Source organism: Saimiri boliviensis, chromosome 11, assembly GCF_048565385.1.
Source record: "Saimiri boliviensis isolate mSaiBol1 chromosome 11, mSaiBol1.pri, whole genome shotgun sequence".
In the NCBI taxonomy this organism is placed as follows: Eukaryota; Metazoa; Chordata; class Mammalia; order Primates; family Cebidae; genus Saimiri; species Saimiri boliviensis.
The window spans coordinates 96,242,696-96,263,310 of record NC_133459.1 but is presented as its reverse complement, the minus strand read 5'-3'; the positions used below and the strand labels follow the sequence as shown (position 1 = coordinate 96,263,310).

At 46.5% G+C, this 20,615-nt stretch overlaps 1 protein-coding gene across 1 annotated transcript in view; it reads right to left on the bottom strand.

Annotated features, from left to right (window-relative positions):
• Positions 1-1,512: 1,512 nt before the first annotated feature.
• Positions 1,513-20,615, bottom strand: part of CASQ2 (calsequestrin 2) — a 74,164-nt gene continuing 55,061 nt past the window's right edge. Inside the window, exons 8-11 of the mRNA XM_003933509.4 lie at positions 19,993-20,047; positions 6,468-6,568; positions 4,016-4,090; positions 1,513-2,889 (exon numbers count right to left, since the gene is read on the bottom strand). Of these exons, the coding sequence (XP_003933558.1) occupies positions 2,686-2,889; positions 4,016-4,090; positions 6,468-6,568; positions 19,993-20,047 (435 nt within the window). The 3' untranslated portion in view covers positions 1,513-2,685. The remainder of the gene's footprint in view (positions 2,890-4,015; positions 4,091-6,467; positions 6,569-19,992; positions 20,048-20,615) is intronic.

The window sequence follows — 20,615 nt, the reverse complement described above, 5'->3', positions numbered from 1 at the left end:
CATTGCACTCCAGCCTGGGTAACAAGAGTGAAACTCCAACTCAAAAAAAAATAAATAAATAAAAATAAAACATCAAAACAGATCTTTTGAGTAAACCAGCAAGTGGAAAGGTAGTTGAGTCAAATAAGAAGGAAGGAAAGTAACAGGCCTTGGGTTGATGTGGGAGGTGAATATTGGATTGTTTTTCTAAGTGTCTTGGGAATTCAAGTTAAATTATCAATTGATTTTAGATAGGTCTATTTAAAGGAAACTTGATTATTTGGCAAAGAAATATGAAGCTTGTTTTCTGCTTAACTCAGCATAGAATTTTGATAGCACACAATCAAATGCTTACCTATTGCATGGACAGAAATTAGAGAAAGCAATTGACTAGAAGATATTCATTGGATAGATTATTGATAAGCTATTTCTTTGGGCCATTAAGCAAAATGTGCACACTGTGTATCTGCATAAGTAAACCCTGCTAATACACCTTGTGTGCTATCATTGGGATATTTGTTCCCACCAAATTCCATGTTGAAATTTAATCCCCAGCTCGGCAGTGTTGGGAGGTAGGGTCTAACGGGAGGTGTTTGGGTCATGGATGGATCCTTCATGAATAGATGAATGCCCTCTCTGGAGGAGGCGGGGTGTGAGTGAGTACTCACTCTGTTAATTCCCTGGAGAGCTGGTTGTTAGAAAGAGGCTGGCACCTCCTCTCTCTCTCTCATGCTTCCTCTCTCACCATGTGATCTCTGCACACCCTGGTTTCCCTTTACCTGCTGCCATGAGTAGAAGGAGGCCAGGCTTTCACCCGATGGCCAGTCTTGCAGCCAGTAGCGTTGTGAGCCAAGTGAATATTTTTTCTTCATAAATAACCCAGTCTCAGTTATTCCTTTATATCAATAAAAACAGACTAAACCACCTTGTAAGCTCTGTTACCCAATGTAAGTATTCTGGTTAATCAATTATTCATCCATCAATTCAATAAATGAGTATCTACTTTGTGATGGGCTAAGTGCTAGGGATACTAAGATAAATTTCTTGCCTTAAATAAGTGTCATGGTCCAGGGATGGAAAAAGCTCAGAGGGGACGGGGCACCCTCAGGTCACCCAGACAATTGGATAAATGGTGCTATCACCCACCCAAACTAGGACTCCATGAAGAGGAGAAGGAGATGTTTAGGGGAGAAGAAGGCAACGAGTTCAGGTTTTGTTGTAGTGAGTCTAAAGTGCTTTACAGCATCAAGTCAAGATGTCCGGAGGCGGTTGAATGAATGGGTCTAAAAACAAGGTGAGGGGTCAAGGTTAGAGACTCATATTTGGAGGTCATTAGCACATGGATAGTATTGATGGGCATGATGACATCACCTTGGAAGAGAGTGTAGAGTAGAGATGCTAAGAAACACCGTCATTTAAAGAGCAGGCAGAGGAAGCGGAACTAGAAAGGAAGAAATAAGGAGGTCGGACTAGAGCCAGATGAGAATGAGCAGAGTTAGAAAAATCAAAATAGGACTTTCAACAATGTCTGAATGTTTTCAAAATATAAGTTTATTGACAGGATTAGGCAATATTCCACAAAAGGATTGCTCTACTTTCAAAAAATCTGCACAGTGTCTTACGCATGTGCTGAAAGATTGAGAAAATAAATTAGAATATTATACTGCACACTTAACACTGAAACTACCAAGCACAATTTAACTGTTAGACAGCTCGGAAGGCACTTCGGGATTTTTTTTTCAGTGCCTCAGGGCATCATTACGAACTCCAATTATTGTTGCCCTGACCAACTGTGTGAGTACTGATAAGTGAAGAGTTAATTGACTCCTGGATAAAGCAACCTTTCATCTAAATGGGAAGGCTCACTAGCAGCTACAGAGCAGGGGTATTCAGATCCCAGCTTAGGCTAGGAAGCCAGCTGACCCAATCCGAGACATGAACCCATCAGAAAAATGTGAAACCTTTCATCTTTCTAGTTTTCCCCCACCCTCCACTCCTGCTGATGAATATGTGAGACTTGACAACTAGAGTGAAGTTCAGAGAGCAAGTCAACCTCCCATTCCTGTTTCCTAATATACTAGAAATGATGGTGACCTGTACACAGTTCTGTATCCAAGTTCATAATGATATGAATGACCATCACTTGAAATAAGTTGAACAGAGCCATGAGAATATGATTTATAAGTTTGCTTCCAAGGCTGAGGCTTCCCTAAGCAGAACTGTTTTGGCTAGAGGAGGGATCTCGACTGATGTTCAAGGTATGGAGGGAGCTAAATCATTAATCATGTATCTTCTCTGGGCTCTGATTATAAGGTCACTCGAAGCCTGTGAGTGAGCAAACTGTCAATTCTGTTACTGTTATAATGGAAGACAAGTAAACTTGTGTTAGGGAATTGTCCATCCCAGACTGCCACGTCCAGGCACTGCCACGACCCTTGATGGTCCAGCAGAGAAGAAAATCTGTTCCATGATCGTCAAGACAGTCAACATGGAGATAATTTCCCTCCTGTCCCTGCTAAGTGGGATTGCTGCGTTTGAAAAGGCATTCGCTGAATGATACTGTTCCTGATGCGAAGGGAGAGGGAAAAGAGATGATGGAAAAGGGAAAGGAGCTGGCTGGGGGGCGGCTGCTTGCCCCCACCCGTGCTGTCTGTGTGGTAGTGGGTAGCTGTGACTTTGTTTTCATCAGAATTGTTTGGAGTTGGGCTACTCATCATTATCATCGTCACTGTCATCCTCTTCATCAGAATTATCATCGTCGTCATCATCATCATCATCTTCACCTTCATCTTCATTGTCATCATCTTCAGTGTTTATCTTTCCGGAAAGCACATCTTCAATCCAGTCCTCCAGCTCCTCAGCAGTCGGAAGGTCGTCATCATCTGGAATCTCCATCCAGACACTGTCAGCCTGCAGTGAGGGACAAAATGAATGAGTGAGTGAATGCATGAAGGCTGAGCCAGACCAGGGGTAACTGGGCTGAGTAGCTCTGCTGAGCGCTCCCGAGTCTCTTATTAGGAATGTGCACATTGCTAGATGGAAATGCCAAACAGCAAAACGGAATGTGTGGTATAGTGTTTGTGTAGCATGAAAGGAAATGTGTATCCCATTACCCAGTGGAATATCTATATATGAATGACACTAGGGATTGGGTCAGGGGAGTAAGAAATACTTTTTATTTTCGCCTTCTATTTTACTGTTCTGTTTTAAAATGTTTTCACTTGAGCGTATTTTAAAAGTTGTGTATTATTATTAGTTTTAAAGTAGTTTACAAAATAAATGAATGTAGATTTTGTAAACTGAATCAACATTAACCAACAAGGCAAAACGACATTGCTAACTGGCCCCCATTCTTAAGAAATTCGACCTCAATTAATGATGGTTCTAATGATCTTCTGTGATCATCCCTTTCTGTCCACTGTTTGCCCGGTTGTATCTGTCCCAACTTCGGTTTTATGATGGTGGAGTCGAATCAGATGTCTGATTCATCTGAGATCTAAGATTTCTTCACCTTCTGCCAGTATACCTCACGAGCCTGTCCCACCCTCAGCTCAACAGTGCCTGAATCATGAGGAGAAGCCCCTTACTGGCATATGATTTCTTACTTCCCTTCTGCAGGCCTGGTCTCCTGGCTATGGCGTAGTTGCCTGCCTGGGATTCTGGGCCACGATGGCCCCATCACCCATGGTGCAATGACAGCTTCTGGTGTGGGTTTTCTTCCGTAAAGAGACCTTGTTGTTCGTTGTTTGGCTTTGGGGGTAAATACTGGAGAGTTTACTTGAGGGGAAAGTTTCAAATCGTGATTCTGGAAAGGCTAGCCCATATACCAGAAAATTGCTCATGGACAGCCATGGAACCACAGATTGGGACTGGCTCGGAGACCAGGCGTGGAACACACTAGCAAGTTTCCTTGGGCAGGACCCCTGCCCTCTTCTGAAAAGGCTGGACTCCTATCGATGCTCCGACAATCTAGGCTGTGTAGCAGAAGACAGGGCAGGCCAGGGTGCCTGAGCAAGCCTTCAGAGGGGGTACTCACATCTGTCACATTCACCACCCCAATCTGTGGCCTGAATAGGTCAATCTTGAAAGTCTTCTCCCAATAGGCAACGAGCTGCAGCAACAAAAATAAGGTAAGACAGCAGGCAGAGGGCGTTCTCCGTGAAGGCCACTTTCTGTGGCTGGACCCGCCCGCCGTCCCATTGCAGTAACTGTGTCACCATTTGTTAAAGGTCTTCAAAACAGCTGTGGGCACTTAGCAAATTGAGGACTTGGGCTCAGACTTTAAGCACTTCAATTAAGCATTAAATAAAAGATGACATAGCATAAATTATGGAAACATGTAAGTGTCTACAGCTGTAAGAAAGAATATTACAGAGGTGGTCTAATGTTGCTTCCCAAATTACCTGTGGCTCTTTTATAGTTCATAGAGCCATTTCCTCCACCTCTTTTTTAATGTCCCATTTTTAAAATCCCTTATCTTGCGCCAGTGTGCTGCATGAGATAGCTGGGAAAGCCATGTGGGTCATAAGTTGCCAAGTAAGAAGTTTTCTTCATTCAACCAGGCTTGAATTCCATGTGGATAAATCCCTGACTGGGGCAAAAATAAAGGAGCAAGGGGCCACAGGTCTGTTTTTTTTTTTGTTTTGTTTTTTGTTGTTTTGTTTTGTTTTGTTTTTAAAGGAGATGATTTAGTGGTAGAAAATCTCCCAAGCAAATATATGGCCTAAGAGGGACTGGGGATACTCAAGAACCTGGAAATACAAAGACTCTGAAGATTTCTTCTTTGCAAACACCAAGGCAAACACATAGAACTAGCCAGAAGAGAGGCCGGGAGCGGCTCATGCCTGTTGCCCCAGCACTCTGGGAGGCCAAAGTGGGCAAACTGCTGGAGCCCAGGAGTTTGCAAACAGCCTGGGAAACATGGCGAGACCTTAGCTCTACAGGAAAATGTTAAAATTAGTAGGGCATGATGCTGCACGCCTGCAGTCCCAACTACTCAGGAGGCTGAAGCAAGAGGATTGCTTGAGCCTGGGAGGTTGAGGCTGCAGTAAGTTGAGACTATGCCACTGCACCCTAGCCTGGGTGGCAGAGTAAGACCCTGTCAAAAAAAAAAAAAAAAAAAAAAAAAAGGAACTAGCCAGGAGAACTGCAAACCATCTGCAAGCTTGTGTAATAAAACAGATAAAGTAGAAACGCAACCAGGCAGAAGCCAGATCAACAAAGCTGTACTGTACGCAGTCTTACATGGCCATGACTTTGTTCTGATTACCCAGTGCTACGACATCGATCTCAAGTATCACAGAAGCCTCTGCCTTTGATTCACCCCTCCTCTACATAGGACTGATTTTCAGGACTCTTGAGATCCCTCTCAATTTTCTCTATTTAATCACAGTGTCATCCGTCATGACCTATGCAACTCATGATAATTCCTGAAAGAGAAAGTCATCATTCATAACCTAATGATAACTGACTTATACTGATTACCGCAGTAAGCTTTTACCCAAAGCAGTCGGTAGACCAAGCTTTAGCATCATGTAGACCTCGGCTGGAATAGCACATCCATCACTCTCTAGCATTCCCCTCCGCAGCTATCATTCTCTCCACCTTGTGATAGGGATAATAATAGTACCTACTTCACAGGGTGGTTGAGAGGATTCGTTGTGAAAAGGCATGTAAAGTATGACTATGGTTCCAGGCATACAGTAGAGTCTATCAGCTATGCTTATTATCTGAGATTATTATGTATTCCATGGTTGTGTTTAGCATCCAAGGAGGTGAAATAGGCAGGAGCACTTGAAGAAACCCAGTGGCGGCCCCCAACCAGTCTGAGAGGTACCAGTGGGTTCAATTCATGTAGCGTACGAATTGTGCTCATTCTTTTTGAAAGCTAAGTATAATCAAAGCATTTGGGTGTCCACAAAGCTTTTGGGTGTTCATTGATCACGGACACCGGCAAGAGTGTGGACTTGAAGTTTCTTGCATATTCATCATGGGCTAGACACAACGCTAGGTCCTGGGAGAACACAATGAACATGACAGGCATGTTCGGTTTCTCTCCACCAAGTTCTGAACTCGATGCAAAATGTTCGTCTCTGATTTTTATTACTTAGTCATTCAGGTGGCCTCAGAATGATGGTCCCCACCCAGAAAATAAAAGTAGTTCTGGGGACAGGGAGTGGAGTAGTGAGGAGCAGCTCTGGAGCTGCTGCCCAAGAAGTTGACCCTGCTTCACTTGGGTGGGCCCCCAAGGGTCAAGGGTCTTCGACTCCTGTCTCCAGGGAGTAAGAACACTAAGCCTAACCCTTTCCGTGTCACCACCAGGCCCCAAGTTCAATACTGCCCCGAGGGCTAAGACCCCCCCCACACTGGATGGGGGCCACCACTGGGTTTCTTCAAGTGTTCCTGCCTATGTCACCTCCTCGGATGCTACATGCAATCATGATGCTGCGACAGTAACAGAGGGTGGGGCGCTGGCTGGAGCCACTCACCAGAGGAAAGTCGTCAGGGTCGATCCACAGGATGCTCAGGTCCGGGTTGTCCGTATTATCCCGGGCAACCTGTTTCAGGATCTCCAGGAATTCGTAGCCATCTGAAGCAGGATTCAAGACAGTTGAGTAACCCCTGCACATACCCAGCTTCTAACGCTGAGAGCAGAGAGTGCAGTTTTTCCACGAGGACTTCTTAGGCCATTTGCTGCTTACCCTCAATTATAGGATTACTCTATAGAATGAGTCAGACGAAAGCTCCAGGCACAAAGCAGCTTATACAAAGGAAACAATAAAAAATTTGAACAAAGGATTAAAAGTTCACAGAGAACTGGCTGGTTTTTAACTGGAAGCCAAACTTCATTTGTGAAAACTGCCCAGCCTTGGGTCAGAAAGTCAGTCCCAGAACAGAGAAACTCCTGCCTGGCCTCACTGATCCTCTGCCGTCTCTTGAAACAGATACTTTGCTGTCCCTCAGAGTCCCCGGTAACACTTGCTGTAGGGACCAAGAATGTTTAACTCTGGACCCTTAGTTATCTACAACCTGGAATTCCTAAAACCTTCCAACCAAGCGAGCTTCTGATTTACAGTTGGTTTCACGGCTCCGAGAGAGTAAACGGGCTTCCCTCCCTCCCTCCCTCCCTCTCCTCTTCCTTGTGTACCGTGCCTTCCCTCTGTTCCGTCAGCAGCAGTCATTGCTCCAGGGGCGGGATGATTCATAAGAAAAGCAGAGAAGAGCTTTATAAGCTTCAAGAACACGAACTGTTTAGCTTTAAAAGCTTAAATCTTGAAGGACTGGGAGCACACAATTTTTGCCATAAACAAAAATCGTAGGAGAATGTTTAGTAAGAGGTAACAAATTCTCAGCTGTCAGCACCACTCCCCAACCCCCAACTAGAAACTGCAAAAATAGTTCAGATTTTGGAAGGTCCCTGAGAATAATAAAGTGTGCCCGTGTGTGTGCACACACGTATGCACGTGGCTGTGTGTATTCGTGCGTGTGCATGTGCAGAAACACAAGCCATGTGTGCATGTGTGTCCATGGAAAGAATCTCCATTGTTTCAGGGAATCACGAAAGTGTCGAAGACACATGACTTGTTTCAGAATTAAACTCGGGCAAATGAAAAGATCCCAGAATCCCTTGGAGAACCCCCTAGTACAGGAGCACTAGGGCAGAAAAGCCTGCCTGAAGGCCCCATGGAGTTGTTTGCCATTCTAAGGAACTTGGACACACTGGAAGGGGAGGCAGATCAGAACCAGTCTTATAGTTGGGATGGCGAGGACCACTGGTAACCTGCTTGGCGCAAGAGCCAGAGGTCAGACAGAATGACAGACTTCTTAGTAGATGCCAGTGTGGACAGATGACGGTGACCCGTGCCAGAGGTACACCCCACTCAGCTATGCCTGGGAACCAAAAGCCCCTGGACCCCTCCGGACGGTGGGGTTGGGGTGGAAGGCCATTAAGTCTCAGATCCAGCTTCCACCATTCAGTGGTATACACTCCAAATTGAAATTTAAGTTCAGTTCTAAATAATAAAGTTCCATTTCTTGCATAGCTGAATTTGTGGCTTGAAATTTATACCTTGAATACAAGCAACTCACCAGCTGTTTGGGAATTCTATGTGGTAACTGTGTTTTCTTTGCAAAGTTTTTCTTCTTTGGCCTGGAGTCTCAGCAAACTTGAGCTCCTCCCGACGGCCTCTGTTTAGCAAGCCTCTCCTCTCTCCAGGAATGCTAGCTTTTGTTTGGCTATTTTGGACTCTTGGTAAATTTTTTTCTACACTTCCTTATCTCTAATGCACTCCAGGCAAAATGCATACTATTCTTAGCAACTCTGCTTTGAGTTTTTGAGTTGGTTTAGTCACTCTTGCTAGCTCACACTGAACATTCAGGTTGAGCCCCCCTTAGGCCTTATTACCTGGGAAACACAGCGACCTCTAGTGGAAAAGAAGTTTTTTTTTTATCTTCTTTTTTTTTTTTTTTTTTTTTTTTTTGAGGGTCTCTGTTGCCCAGGCTGGAGTGCGTGGTGGGATCATAGCGGCTCACTTCAGCCTCCACCTCCCAGGCTCAAGTGATCCTCCTGTGTCAGCCTCACCAGTGGCTAAAACTACAGGTGTATGCCACTATGCCCAGCTGTTTTTATTTTTTTATTTTTATTTTTTTTAATTTGTATTGTTTTATTTTTGTAGAGACAGAGGTCTCAGATTGTTGCCAAGGTTGGTTTTGAACTCCTGGGCTCAAGAGACCCTCCTGCCTCAGCTTCCCAGGTGCAGGATTACAGGCATGAGTCACTGTGCCAGACCACAGAAGGGGTCTTTATGGCCAGTAGCCACTTTCTGAGGAGGGGTAGAGTGTACCTAGGTGATTGTTTAATCTATGCTCATAACCAGATTGCAAATGAAAGTATGACAGACAGCAGAGATTGACAGGGCCCTAAGCTTTAGATTTCATTTATCTGTCGTTGCGGGGCTGGGGGTGGAGGTGGGGTAGGGGTACAACTCCTGCTGCCTGTAGGTGGAACAGAAGGTCCTGCCCTCCAGGGTCTCATGGGCTGCCATGTGCGGACACTAATGGGTTCTCCTTTGGCCTTGTGTCTGTCACAGGAGAGGGAAATATGGCACCAGCTTGGTTATCTGTAGAGATAGGAATCATAATACACAGACCACAGGAGGAATTCCTCCAAAACAACTTTAGTTACTGTTTTTAGCTGCGGAAAATAAAGAAATAATCATCAGTGAGGTGACGCTGCCGGTACTTTAGAAGACGAGAGAGAATCAAATGTAAAAGGGATGAGACAAATCTGAAATTCACAAAGAGGATGAACTGCAACAGCACAGACCCAAATGAAAGCAGAAGGTAAGCTTGAGGTACAGGAGACTGCTTGTCATAAAGGAAAGGAGCGACTAGGCAGGCACACGCGCTGTGGAGGGGCGGGGTCTGCGACCCAGAGCTGCAGGCTGAATACACAACGGAGCGCTGTTGTTTTCTTATGGGAAAAACTCACTTAACATTGGGATTCAGCAAAAGGAATGTCGTAGACAAGAACATACAGATGACATTCCTATTTGACATTCTAGAGCAGGTGAAGAGATGAAAATAAAAACTGAACTGTGCTAGAAAAATCAACGGGATTGTAGGTTTTATGTAACTACATAATGTAATGGAACTCAGATCTTAATTCTGCACGTCTCGAGCCACTTCCACTGTCTCCTACCCTCTGAGTGAAGTCTGGGTCAATGCCCATTTAAAAAAAAAATGAAAGGGTTTTTTGTTGTTGTTGCTGTTGTTGTTTTGAGACTGAGTCTCACTTTGTCACCCAGGCTAGAGTGCAGTGGTATGATCTAGGCTCACTGCAACCTCCACCTCCTGGGTTCAAGCAATTCTCCGCCTCAGCCTCCAGAGCAGCTGAGAATACAAGTGCCCGCTACCACGCCCAGCTAATTTTCGTATTTTTAGTAGAGATGGGGTTTCACCACGTCGGCCAGGGTGGTCTTGAGCTCCTGACCTCATGATCCACTTGCCTCGGCCTCCCAAAGTGCTGAGCCACTGTGCCCGGCCACAAGGTTTTTGTGAGGAGAACATTCTTTGTGTCTAGGGAGAGGCAAAGCAATCTCAAAAACCATTCACAGAATAAATTAATAAATAAGATTGACATTAAAGCTGAAAAAGTTTCCTCCAGACCCAAGGGCAGGTTTCTGATGTTCAGGGTGATGAATTCTGTAACAGGCAATGTCTATATCCCTGAATATTTTCAGTAACAGAACGGAGCCCATTTTTCAGGGGGTCAGCCCAGCATGACCCTTAAACACACAGACTCTGGGGTCAAATGACCTTGGCCGAGGTCCTGGTCGTGCACTTAGAGTGTGACTTAGAGCAAGTTATTTAATGTCTGTCTCCTCATCTGTAAAACGGCGATGATGACAATGACAGTATCTACTTCAACGGGTAGCTGTGACTTAAATGAATCAGTATCTCTGAAGCACTTCGTGCGTGGAATATAGCAAGCTTTAGCCATTATTCTACTTAAATTACCTGACGTTCTATGTTCGAAGGCAAGGAAGCTGGCTGGAGCCCCCTAAGCCTAGCCATTCCTCCGTTCATTTATCACATCGGTATTAAGTTCAGTGTTCTGGGCACTGGGAGCGGGTTAGAAGCAGTCTTGCATCCATGTGGTAGAGAAAACGCTTGCAGAAAATCACATCAAAGACAGTATAGCGTGGGGCAGAGCCTTGCCGATTCTGTGACTAAAGGCTTCAGGGATGGCTGTGCCCGCTGGTGTGACCACAAGAACCCTACCCTTAATAACCGGGTCAGGGAAAGGTTTCATTCCTTTGCTTTTAAGGCATTAGCCTGTGTGGCTATTCCTGATCAGAGGCTTACAAGCCTTACACGCTCTCTTCAGACCCCAGCCTTGAGCTGGGAAAGTGAGTTAAAGCAGCTAACCTAGTCGCACAGGTATTCAGCTGCTAAAATCGTAAGTTACAATTCAGTTTTTTTCCAAAGAGAGCTTCTGTTTTCTTTGTAAAACTGGCAGGTCCCCTGGAAAAGGGAAAAATTATCTGGATCCTCCCTTTTTGACCAGGAAGGCAGGTCCCACCTCAGCCTCCCAAAGTGCTGGGATTACAAGCATAAACCACCACACCCAGCCACATTTAACTTTTGTAATTAGATGTTAAGCAAGGACTAGTCCACTGTTAAAATTATATGGATGAATGAGTTCGAAATGAGTAAACGTTGCCTTTATCAGCGGTAGACATGGCTTGGAGGCCTTTCAAGATTGTGGTCATGTATGTTTCAGAAGGAATATAGCCTATACTTCAAAAAAGTACATAGAGAAAAGGGGGAAATACTATTCAGAGATGTGTAGGCTAACAGTTACCTAGACATAGCAAGCAGAGGACTGTTCTCTGCACTTATCAGATAAGCATCTGTTCTCAAAACCAGAAGACACCCCTGCTACACAGACATTCCAGATCTCCAGGTAGCTGAATAGCCCCCACTCAGAACATTGGTCTCTTTTGAATATTTCCAGGACGGGGACCCTTTGACCTTGCTAAAGCCTGCTTGATCATTCTAACAGCCAGGAATCTCGTCTTTGCATCCAACTTTGCATCTCCTTTTTTTCACATGATGTTTACTCCCCAAATTCCTCCTTTGTGGACACAGGACGTTGTTCTTTTTTGTTTTGTTTTGAGATGGGGTCTCACTCTGGGGTGCAGGCTGAAATGCAGCGGTATAATCATGGCTCACTGCAGTTTTGACTTCCCAGGCTCAAGTGATTCTCCCATCTCAGCCTCCTAAGTAGCTGGGACCAGAGGCACATGCCACCATGCAGTTAATTTTTTTAATTATTATTTGTAAAGCTGAAATCTCTCTGTGTTGCCCAGGCTGATCTTGAACTCCTGGGTTCAAGCGATCTTCCCACCTCAGCCTCCCAAAGTGCTGGGATTATAGGCGTGAGCCACTACTCCCAGCCAGGACACGGACATTGTTCTTCATATGCAGAAAGTCTATAATCTTGCTGCTCCAACCTTTATTTTATGAGTGTCTATTGAACACTTACTGAGTACTGAGTACTTCTGTGTTTGATTTTTACGACTAGTCTTGATGGAGGTTAGGAAAATTTTATCATGTCCATTTTAAAGAGAATGGAATTAAGACCCAAGGAGAGCAAATGACCTTCCCCAGCATCACACGTGAACAAATGGTAGAGCTGGGAGTTGAACTCAGGTCTTAAGTCTGCACATCTGGGGCCAATTCCACTGTCTCCTACCCTCTGAGGTCTCTGCACTCCCACCAATGTTGCTTCAATCTTCCTCGAGTTTGTGCTGGAGATGTTTAAGCCCAGCGTGAAGCTTCAACATCAGGGAAGCAGGGGCTGGGACACTAAGGAAACTGTCCATGGGGCAGCCCCGGGGGCTGGCTGGCCGGCCTCTGCCTTCCCATGGCGGGGTCCCTTCCCCTCCTTCAAACCATGCTGCCAAGCCCTCGCCTCCCAGCAGCCGCAGTGCGATGGGTTGGCTAACTCAGAGATGGCTCTGAGTGGGGCTGGCGTCTCAGAGATGGATGTAAATGAAGACGCCTGGTGCTGTGAGAACTGCAATTCCTCTCCTGCCATTCAGCCTTGGAGTCCTGAGAGACCATGACCCACGGCCAAGGGATGCACGTTGAGCCAGGAGGTTTCCCACGGCAAGCGAGCGGCCCCTGGGAATCACATCTTTGTAGGAGGAGAAACTGGTGATTATCCTCTCCTGTTTCCCTGGCAGGGACTGGTGGGAATGAGCCTTCATCAAGCCCTAGGGGACCTGTCCCAGGCCAAGCACAGCCATGTCAGGACACAAGGCCACATTCGGCAGAGCTCACGTGTCTCCCATCAAGCAGTGGCCCGGGAGTCAACAGGCCCGCAGCACGCGGCAGCCCGGGAGTGGACGGGCCCGCAGCACGCGGCCCGCCCTGCCCTGCTCTCTGTCCTCACGGCCCCGCTCCTGCAGGAGCTGGCTGTGCTCACTCCACAAAGGCACTGAAAGGAACCCTTCTGGACTCCACGCCGTGGGAAGTTCTGGGCCTCAGCGTCTCTGCTCCTGTAAGGAGCAGCCTGGGCTTGGGAAGGCCAAGCCCTCCTTGTGGGGTCCTGCCCTTGCTTGTGTGGCAGGTGGACAGATAAACGCCAGGGCTGCGGCCATACAGTCTAGAGTTTGTATCGAAAGAGGGCACTGGGTCTGGAGTTTAAAGACCTTGCCCAGGTCACTTAACCTCTCCCCTTCCATTTCCTCCTCTGAAAGTGGAGAGAACAGCTGCCACATGACCTCTCGGGCATGTTAATAACAAGACGGTATCGTCGTGTGGACTAGGTAAAGTGTGCAGGGAGGCACATGCAGGGGGACCTCAGAAAGACTCTGTCTCCTTCCTTCCCCTCCTCCACCCCATAAACTCTTACTCATTTTAAGTTTTTTTTTTTTTTTGAGACGGAGTTTTGCTCTTGTTACCCAGGCTGGAGTGCAATGGCGGGATCTCGGCTCATCGCAACCTCCGCCTCCTGGGTTCAGGCAATTCTCCTGCCTCAGCCTCCTGAGTAGCTGGAATTACAGGCACGTGCCACCATGCCCAGCTAATTTTTTGTACTTTTAGTAGAGATGGGGTTTCACCATGTTGACCAGGATGGTCTCGATCTCTCGACCTCGTGATCCACCCGCCTCGGCCTCCCAAAGTGCTGGGATTACAGGCTTGAGCCACCGCGCCCGGCCTTAAGTTTTTTTTTTCTTTCCACTACTTTCATTTTTCATTGATGGGAAAGGTTTTGTTTGCGCTTTTTTTTTTTTTTTTTTTTTCCATCAGGTAGGTATAATCTGAGTGTCCATAACAGCTTAAGCCCAGAGCCAGGGGCTGAGACACAAGGGTGAGTGTAGGGCAGGTCATCTCTCAGAAAGGCTTGTTGGACTCTTAAGCCACAGCTCCCTCAGTAAGTATAGAATTCTCAAAAAGCAGCCCAGCATCCGAACTGGACCCTTTGGGAAACCTCAGAGGGACAGACAAGGCCGGGAGCTGTCTTCTGACAAGACGGAATTGCCAAGAAGTCACATGTGAAAGTCAGACATCTGCGAAGGACAGGGGTCACTGTCTGGGCCCCACCTCTGGGAGATGCACCTGAGACGTGAATACGCCCTTACCTCAACCCTCTTTCTCTGCCTGTCTTCTCCTGGCCCTAGGAGCCCAGAATTGGTGCACAAGTCAAATGATATGGTGTCACGATGAAGAGGAGCTTAAGCTGGTGGTGACAGAGCCCAGACTTAGGGCTAGAATGCTGGTTTGAATCCTGGTTCTGTCACTGATTAGCCATGTGAGCTGGGGAGATTGTTTAATTTCTTTGTTCCTGCATTTTCTCATCTGTACAACAGGGAAGATGATCAAAACAGCGCCTAACACGATGGGTTGTTGCAAAAGTTGAATTTGTTGATATTTGTTAAGTGCTTGGAATAATGTTCAACACATGGTAAGAACCAGGCCAGGCACAGTGGCTCATGCCCATAATCCCAGCACTGTGGGAGGCCGAGGCAGGCAGATTGCCCAAGGTCAGGAGTTTGAGACCAGCCTGGCCAACACAGTGAAACCCCTTCTCTACTAAAAATACAAAAATTAGCCAGGTGTGGGAGCAAGTGCCTATAATCCCAGCTACTGGGGAGGCTGAGGCAGGAGAATCGCTTGAACACAGAAGATGGAGGTTACAGTGAACCCAGACAGCGCCACTGCACTCCAGCCTGGGCAACAGAGGAAGACTCTGTCTCAAAATAAAAAAAAAAGAAAAAGAAAAGAAAAGAAAAAAGAACCAAATCTTAAATTTGATAAACCAAATTTAAAATCAAAAGCTCAAAGAAGCACTTAGTGGTCCTAGTTGAGACAATTGGTCGCAAAAAGATTTTTACAAGAACCGGAAGCAGTGGAAGCTTGGGTGGAACAGGGCTTGGAGACCTTCCTTCCAGGGCCTGTCACTAATTCTGTTCCACATGTACAGACAGCAGCCTGTCCTCGCATATCCAGCTTGTTAGCGCTAATATTCCCGGTGACTTTTGAGGATATCCTTCCAGCACGCACTCAGGTAGAAACGCCGCTTTGCAAACCTTTCATCATATGTTATAAAGAAGATGTCAGCCTGACACAGACATATCTAGGGGTGGTGAGGAAGACAGTGGTTCATCTTCAAACCTGTCAGACGAGCAGCTCCGGCGGGCCCTTTGAGTGCAGGAGCTGGAAGAAGACTAGCAGCACCACCAGGCAATGGACAAAAGCACAGGGCTGGGTCATGTCATTCCCAGCCAGGCCTGCCTGAGAGCATGGGATGAGTACAGCAGGAGAGATCAAGCAATTAGGCTCTAGGGCCATGAGAGCAGACCCTGCCTCCTGGCAGGTGGGGGTGGGAGTAGGGCTTTGCTGCCTGCCCTCAGCTTTCTACAGTGGGTGAACTCAAGCTCTTGGCCATGAAGGTCATGTCAGAACTACTTGGAGAAGAAAGTGGTTGGGGCATCTGGATCACTGGGATGTGTGGTTGTTGCTGCTATGTAATCTTAGGTCACAAACCCGGACAGACAGTGGGAGAAAGCTGGGCTTTTCTTCCCTAACGAGGCTCTCAAGCTTCCGGGTGGTTTTGTGCTCTTCTCACCTCCCGCTGCTCGCCTGCCTGTGCGCCCTTCTCCAGCACAGTACCGCAGCACTGCACGTGCTCAGAGCACGCTGGCTGCGGCATCGTTTGGAGCTGGTGTGACAGGGAGGACAGTGCTCGATTTCCACTCTGCCTAGAGCTCTGTGATCTCAAGCATGCCATTGCACTACCCTGGGTCTCCGCTTTCCTGTCTTTCAAATGTTGAAAGTGGAGAAGGTGGCGAAGGGCCAAGGAGAGGCAGGAAGGCGGATGGAATGATCACTTAGCGCAAGGCCCTGCTACAGGCTTACACGCCACTCAGAGCTGCTACCCTGATAATTTCACGTAACTCCACGGCAGGGCCTTGTGGTTAAGGGTGTGGGCTGGGAAGCCAGGCATCCTCAGCATCATTCCAATTTTACACTTCCCAGTGAGGTAAGCGCTCTCAGCCTCAGCTTCCTCAGTTGTAAAATGGGAATAAAATAACACCTTCCTCATGGGGTTCTTGTGTGCATGTAAGTACACATTAAGTGACAACGTGTACTTATACATACACAACATCTTCCTTATAGTCACGGTGTATTCAGAGGTCAAGACAGCCTGCTTGAATTTGAATCTTGGCTTAGACACAGTGAGCGATTTGGGCAAGTTATTTAACCTCTAAAACTCACGGTCTTCACCTGACGCTGGAATAATAATCACTGTGCACATATGACAGAGTGGCTTTAGGTGCTAAATGAGGTCATCTACATAAAGCTCCTAGCAAGGTTCCTCAACATTGTTAGCTTTTTTTTTTTTTTTTTTTTTTGAGACGGAGTTTCGCTCTTGTTACCCAGGCTGGAGTGCAATGGCGCGATCTCGGCTCACCGCAACCTCCGCCTCCTGGGTTCAGGCAATTCTCCTGTCTCAGCCTCCTGAGTAGCTGGGATTACAGGCACGCGCCACCATGCCCAGCTAATTTTTTGTATTTTTAGTAGAGACGGGGTTTCACCATGTTGACCGGGATGGTCTCGATCTCTTGACCTCATGATCCACCTGCCTCGGCCTCCCAAAGTGCTGTGATTACAGGCTTGAGCCACCGCGCCCGGCCAACATTGTTAGCTCTTTAAGAACTGTATTATTTTCCTGGATGTAGAATCTTCTTTTTCGGGACGGAGGGGATGGGTGTTTGGTTGGGGCGAAAGACCATGTCTAACTTGTTAGCAAGGGCAAAGGCATGCAGAGGGACTGTCTTTCAGGAATGAAATTCCTATCCTGCAGTCAGGCCTCTCGCCCCAGGTTACACATCAGTATCTGTGAGTAAATCACTGATTAACCACAAATTCAGAGCCAGGGACTTTCACAGACAAGCCTTTCCCTTTCCCAGCCCTGAGTGGCAAGGCCCTCGCTCACGGAAGATGCTTCGAGAGCTCCTACCCATCCCCCCACCCTCGCCTCAGTGCATGCTTACAGCTTCCCAGTACAAGCCCCAGCTTGGGTTCTACTGGGGAAAGGCACAGCTTAGGGCCCAGGGATATTTGTGCAGGGAGGAGGTGGAAGTAGTTTCTGGAACTTGATTCATTACAGCAGCAATCTCGGTCAAACAGGTTCCCGCAACTTCAGGGAGGCCTCTTTGTTCCATTGTTCCAAAGAGCCAGACAGGCTTCCCCACAATCCTGGACAGGGGCAGGTGAGGCGAGGAAGGAGCCCCCGGGAGTCTGGCCAGTAGCTGCTGCCTATGGCAACTGCATCTCTGTTCACATAACATCAGGGATCCGATTCTGTCTGATTCTAGCTTGTAAACCTTAGGCAATCGGCTTCCTTTGCTACGGGCTCCTCCAGGGCAGAGTGGTGACCGGAATCTGGGGGAAACCCGCTGAAACCACACTGGCTTTTTTTGAGCGGGGTGGAGACAAGGGCTAGATCTTGTTGAAAAGTGAGAAAGCCAGGAGAGTGCTCAGATAATTTGCGACATACATTTGGTTTTCATACAATGGAATATTATTCGTCCCTTAAAAGGAATGATATGTGCCGTATCATTGGTACGCCATAAAAACCTCATGCTAAGTGAAAGACGCCACACACAAAAGGTTATATATTAAATGAGTCCATTAGTATGAAATGTAGGTAATGCCTGCTTACAGAGGTGGGTAAGAGGGGAATGGGAATGACTGCTAATGGCAATTTTCCAAAATGTTCCAGAATTAGATACTGATTACGTGTGTACAACTTTGTGAATGTACTAAAAACCACTGAACTCTTCAATTTAAAAGGGTTATTATGGTATATGAATTATATCATGATTTTTAAAATTATATGATTAAAAATGTGGGTCTCATGCTATAAGAAACTATGGAGGCTATTAGTGTATTGCCAAAAAAGGGACGGAAAAGCTGGTCTGAGAGTGAAGAGTTTGGGGTTCAGTCTTGGTCATCTAACTCTCTAATCATCTGCCAGAAAAATGTTTATTGAGCACCTACCCTGTGTCGAGACACTGTGCAATCATCAGCTATGCATTAATGAAGAAGGAGACCTGGTCCCCCTCATGATCTGCCACTAACTGTGTTTTCTTGGGCAGTTCGTTTAACTTCTCCAGGCCTCTGTTTCTTGATACGTCCACTGAAAGTCATCCCTAGATCTCTCCCTATGAGTATACAAGAGACGGAGGTCCCCAGCAAACACTGTGAAAGTCTGCATTCCCTTGTGTTCTCTGGTTACATTCTGGGTTCTCCCAGGGTTTCCAAAATGCACTTTAGGATGTCTGTTTCCACTTTCTCCTGGGGACTCTCTGTCTCACAGAGCACTGCCATAAGGAATCAGCATTTTGCTCGCTGCAAAATTAATGTTCCTGTGCTTCGCTCTCCATGAGGGTTGAAAAAAGTGAAACCAGAGAAAAGTTGTCCAAGTTCCAAAAACAAAGTTACTCATCTGTTTGTAGGATCATCTTGCACTTTTAAAGTAAGCTGCTCATTTTCCCCAGTTCTCATTATTTAGGGGATTGTTTTCTATTTGATTTCCTAAGCACAATCGTTTATGGATCAAAGTATACATTTATCCTATTTTAAGGTAAAATTGTGATTTATATGGCAAAATTGGTAAATGAGCTTTTAATGGGAACAGAATTTTACACATGCACACACACACACACGCACACACCCCCGCCCCCCGTAAAGCTAGTATGTTTCAATATCCTCCCCAGTGCCCAGTGTACCTTCCTGTGTTTGGGCCACAAAGCATAATGTTTGAGAGCATCTCCAGAAACATTTTATAAACACAACTGGGGAAAAAAAAAGTCTTGCTAGGCTTTCCACACGATCAGCAGCAATCATGAAGCTGGCTTGCCCTCTGGCCCACCTCTAGTCACTGCTTACTACCCCAGGATAATGTGGCCCTTGTCATAAGACTCGCCCGTTTTCTGTCCTATACATAAAATTTAAGACATGGTGTGATGATAAATGATATGCTTTGGATCTGTGTCCCTCACCCAAATCTCCTGTTGAAATGTAATTCCCAGTGCTGGAGGTGGGCCTGGTGGGAGGTGATTGGCTCGTGGGGGCGGTCACTCATGGTTTAACACCTTGCCCTTCTTGGTGCTGCCATCATGATAGTGAGTTTCCACAAGATCTGGTTATATAAAAGTATGTGGCGCCTCCCCACCACCTTGGTTCTACTCCCACTTTCCCTTTCGCCTTGAGTAAAAGCTTCCTGAGGCCTCCCCAGAAGCAGGCGCTGCCCTGTTTTCCGTACAGCCTGAAGAACTGTGAGCCAACTAAGCTTCTTTTCTTTATAAATTATCCAGTCTCCGGTACTTGTTTATAGCAATGTGAGAATGGATGAATATAATAAGATTTCCATTTGAGTTTCTCTTTTAAGTTCTTCATACCAGTAAGACTACTGATACCAGCTGGTCTAAAAGGCCAAGCAAGGACCTGAGTTATGCAAGAATGAAGTTTCCACATCCTCATGGTTTCATCCCTCTTACCCCGATGAATTGATGATCGCAATTTTCCAGGCCCCCACCTTCCATGATCCTCTTAAGAATCCTTGCCTAGAACCCCTCAAAGACTTGGATCTGAGGCTTGAGAATCCCTCCCCTTACCCATTTGGCAGCCTTGAGATTATTAAACTCTTTCTCTGCTGCAAATCCCACTGACTCAGTGTGTTGGTCCATTGCTGTGCAGTGGATGTAGGAATCTGGTAGTCTATAACATTCTGATTTGTTCACACCTTTTCTTCTCTTAGCTGTGTGCACAATTGAAAACAAACTCACACTTAATGAGTGACCACCAGGGGGTGCCCAATATCTTACAGTTGCATTGTGGATGGGGTGTGAGGGAAGAGAAAGGTGAGGGCTGACAAAGGTGAGAAATCAGTTCTTGCTAAACATATAAAAGGTCAAAGTGAAGGTTTCCTACCTGGGTCACTCTTCTCTGCAAAAGCCACAATGTGGATCCCATTCAAATCATCTTCCTGTAGGAGAAAAGAATCAAAAGTTACACTTACAGCTGGAGGGATACAAAAGGCTGAGCCAGGGAGAGGACTCAGAAGCTGGAATGGAAATAGGAGAGGCGGGAAGAGGCGTGGAGGGGAGACGAACACAGAAGCAAAGAGTACAGGGGGTCTCACATTAAGGAAGGAATGCTGATGAGCAACTGGAAGGAATGCATAGGGTTTTGATCAAAGATTCAGATAAATGAGTTTGCAAGGCAGGAAAATGCCAACCACACACAAGACATTAGCACTAAATGAGTCTCACTCCTGTGGTCTGGTGGTTCCAGGAGAGCAGCAGTAAAAGGCAAAATGAGAAAGAACATGAGTCTGGTTAATCAGGAGATCTGAGGGCAACGGTGGCTCCAGAGGCAGCCCAGTAAATGCAGCCGTCAGTCTCTGTTTCAATAATTTACCACTGGCAGATAGAGTCAGTGATGTACCAGGTTATGGAGGCTTCCTAATGCTACGGACAGATACTGAAACTATTCCCAAACGGATGGCAGCCAGGAATCACGGAGGTCAGTTAGGATGTGGGCTGGTGGTGTTC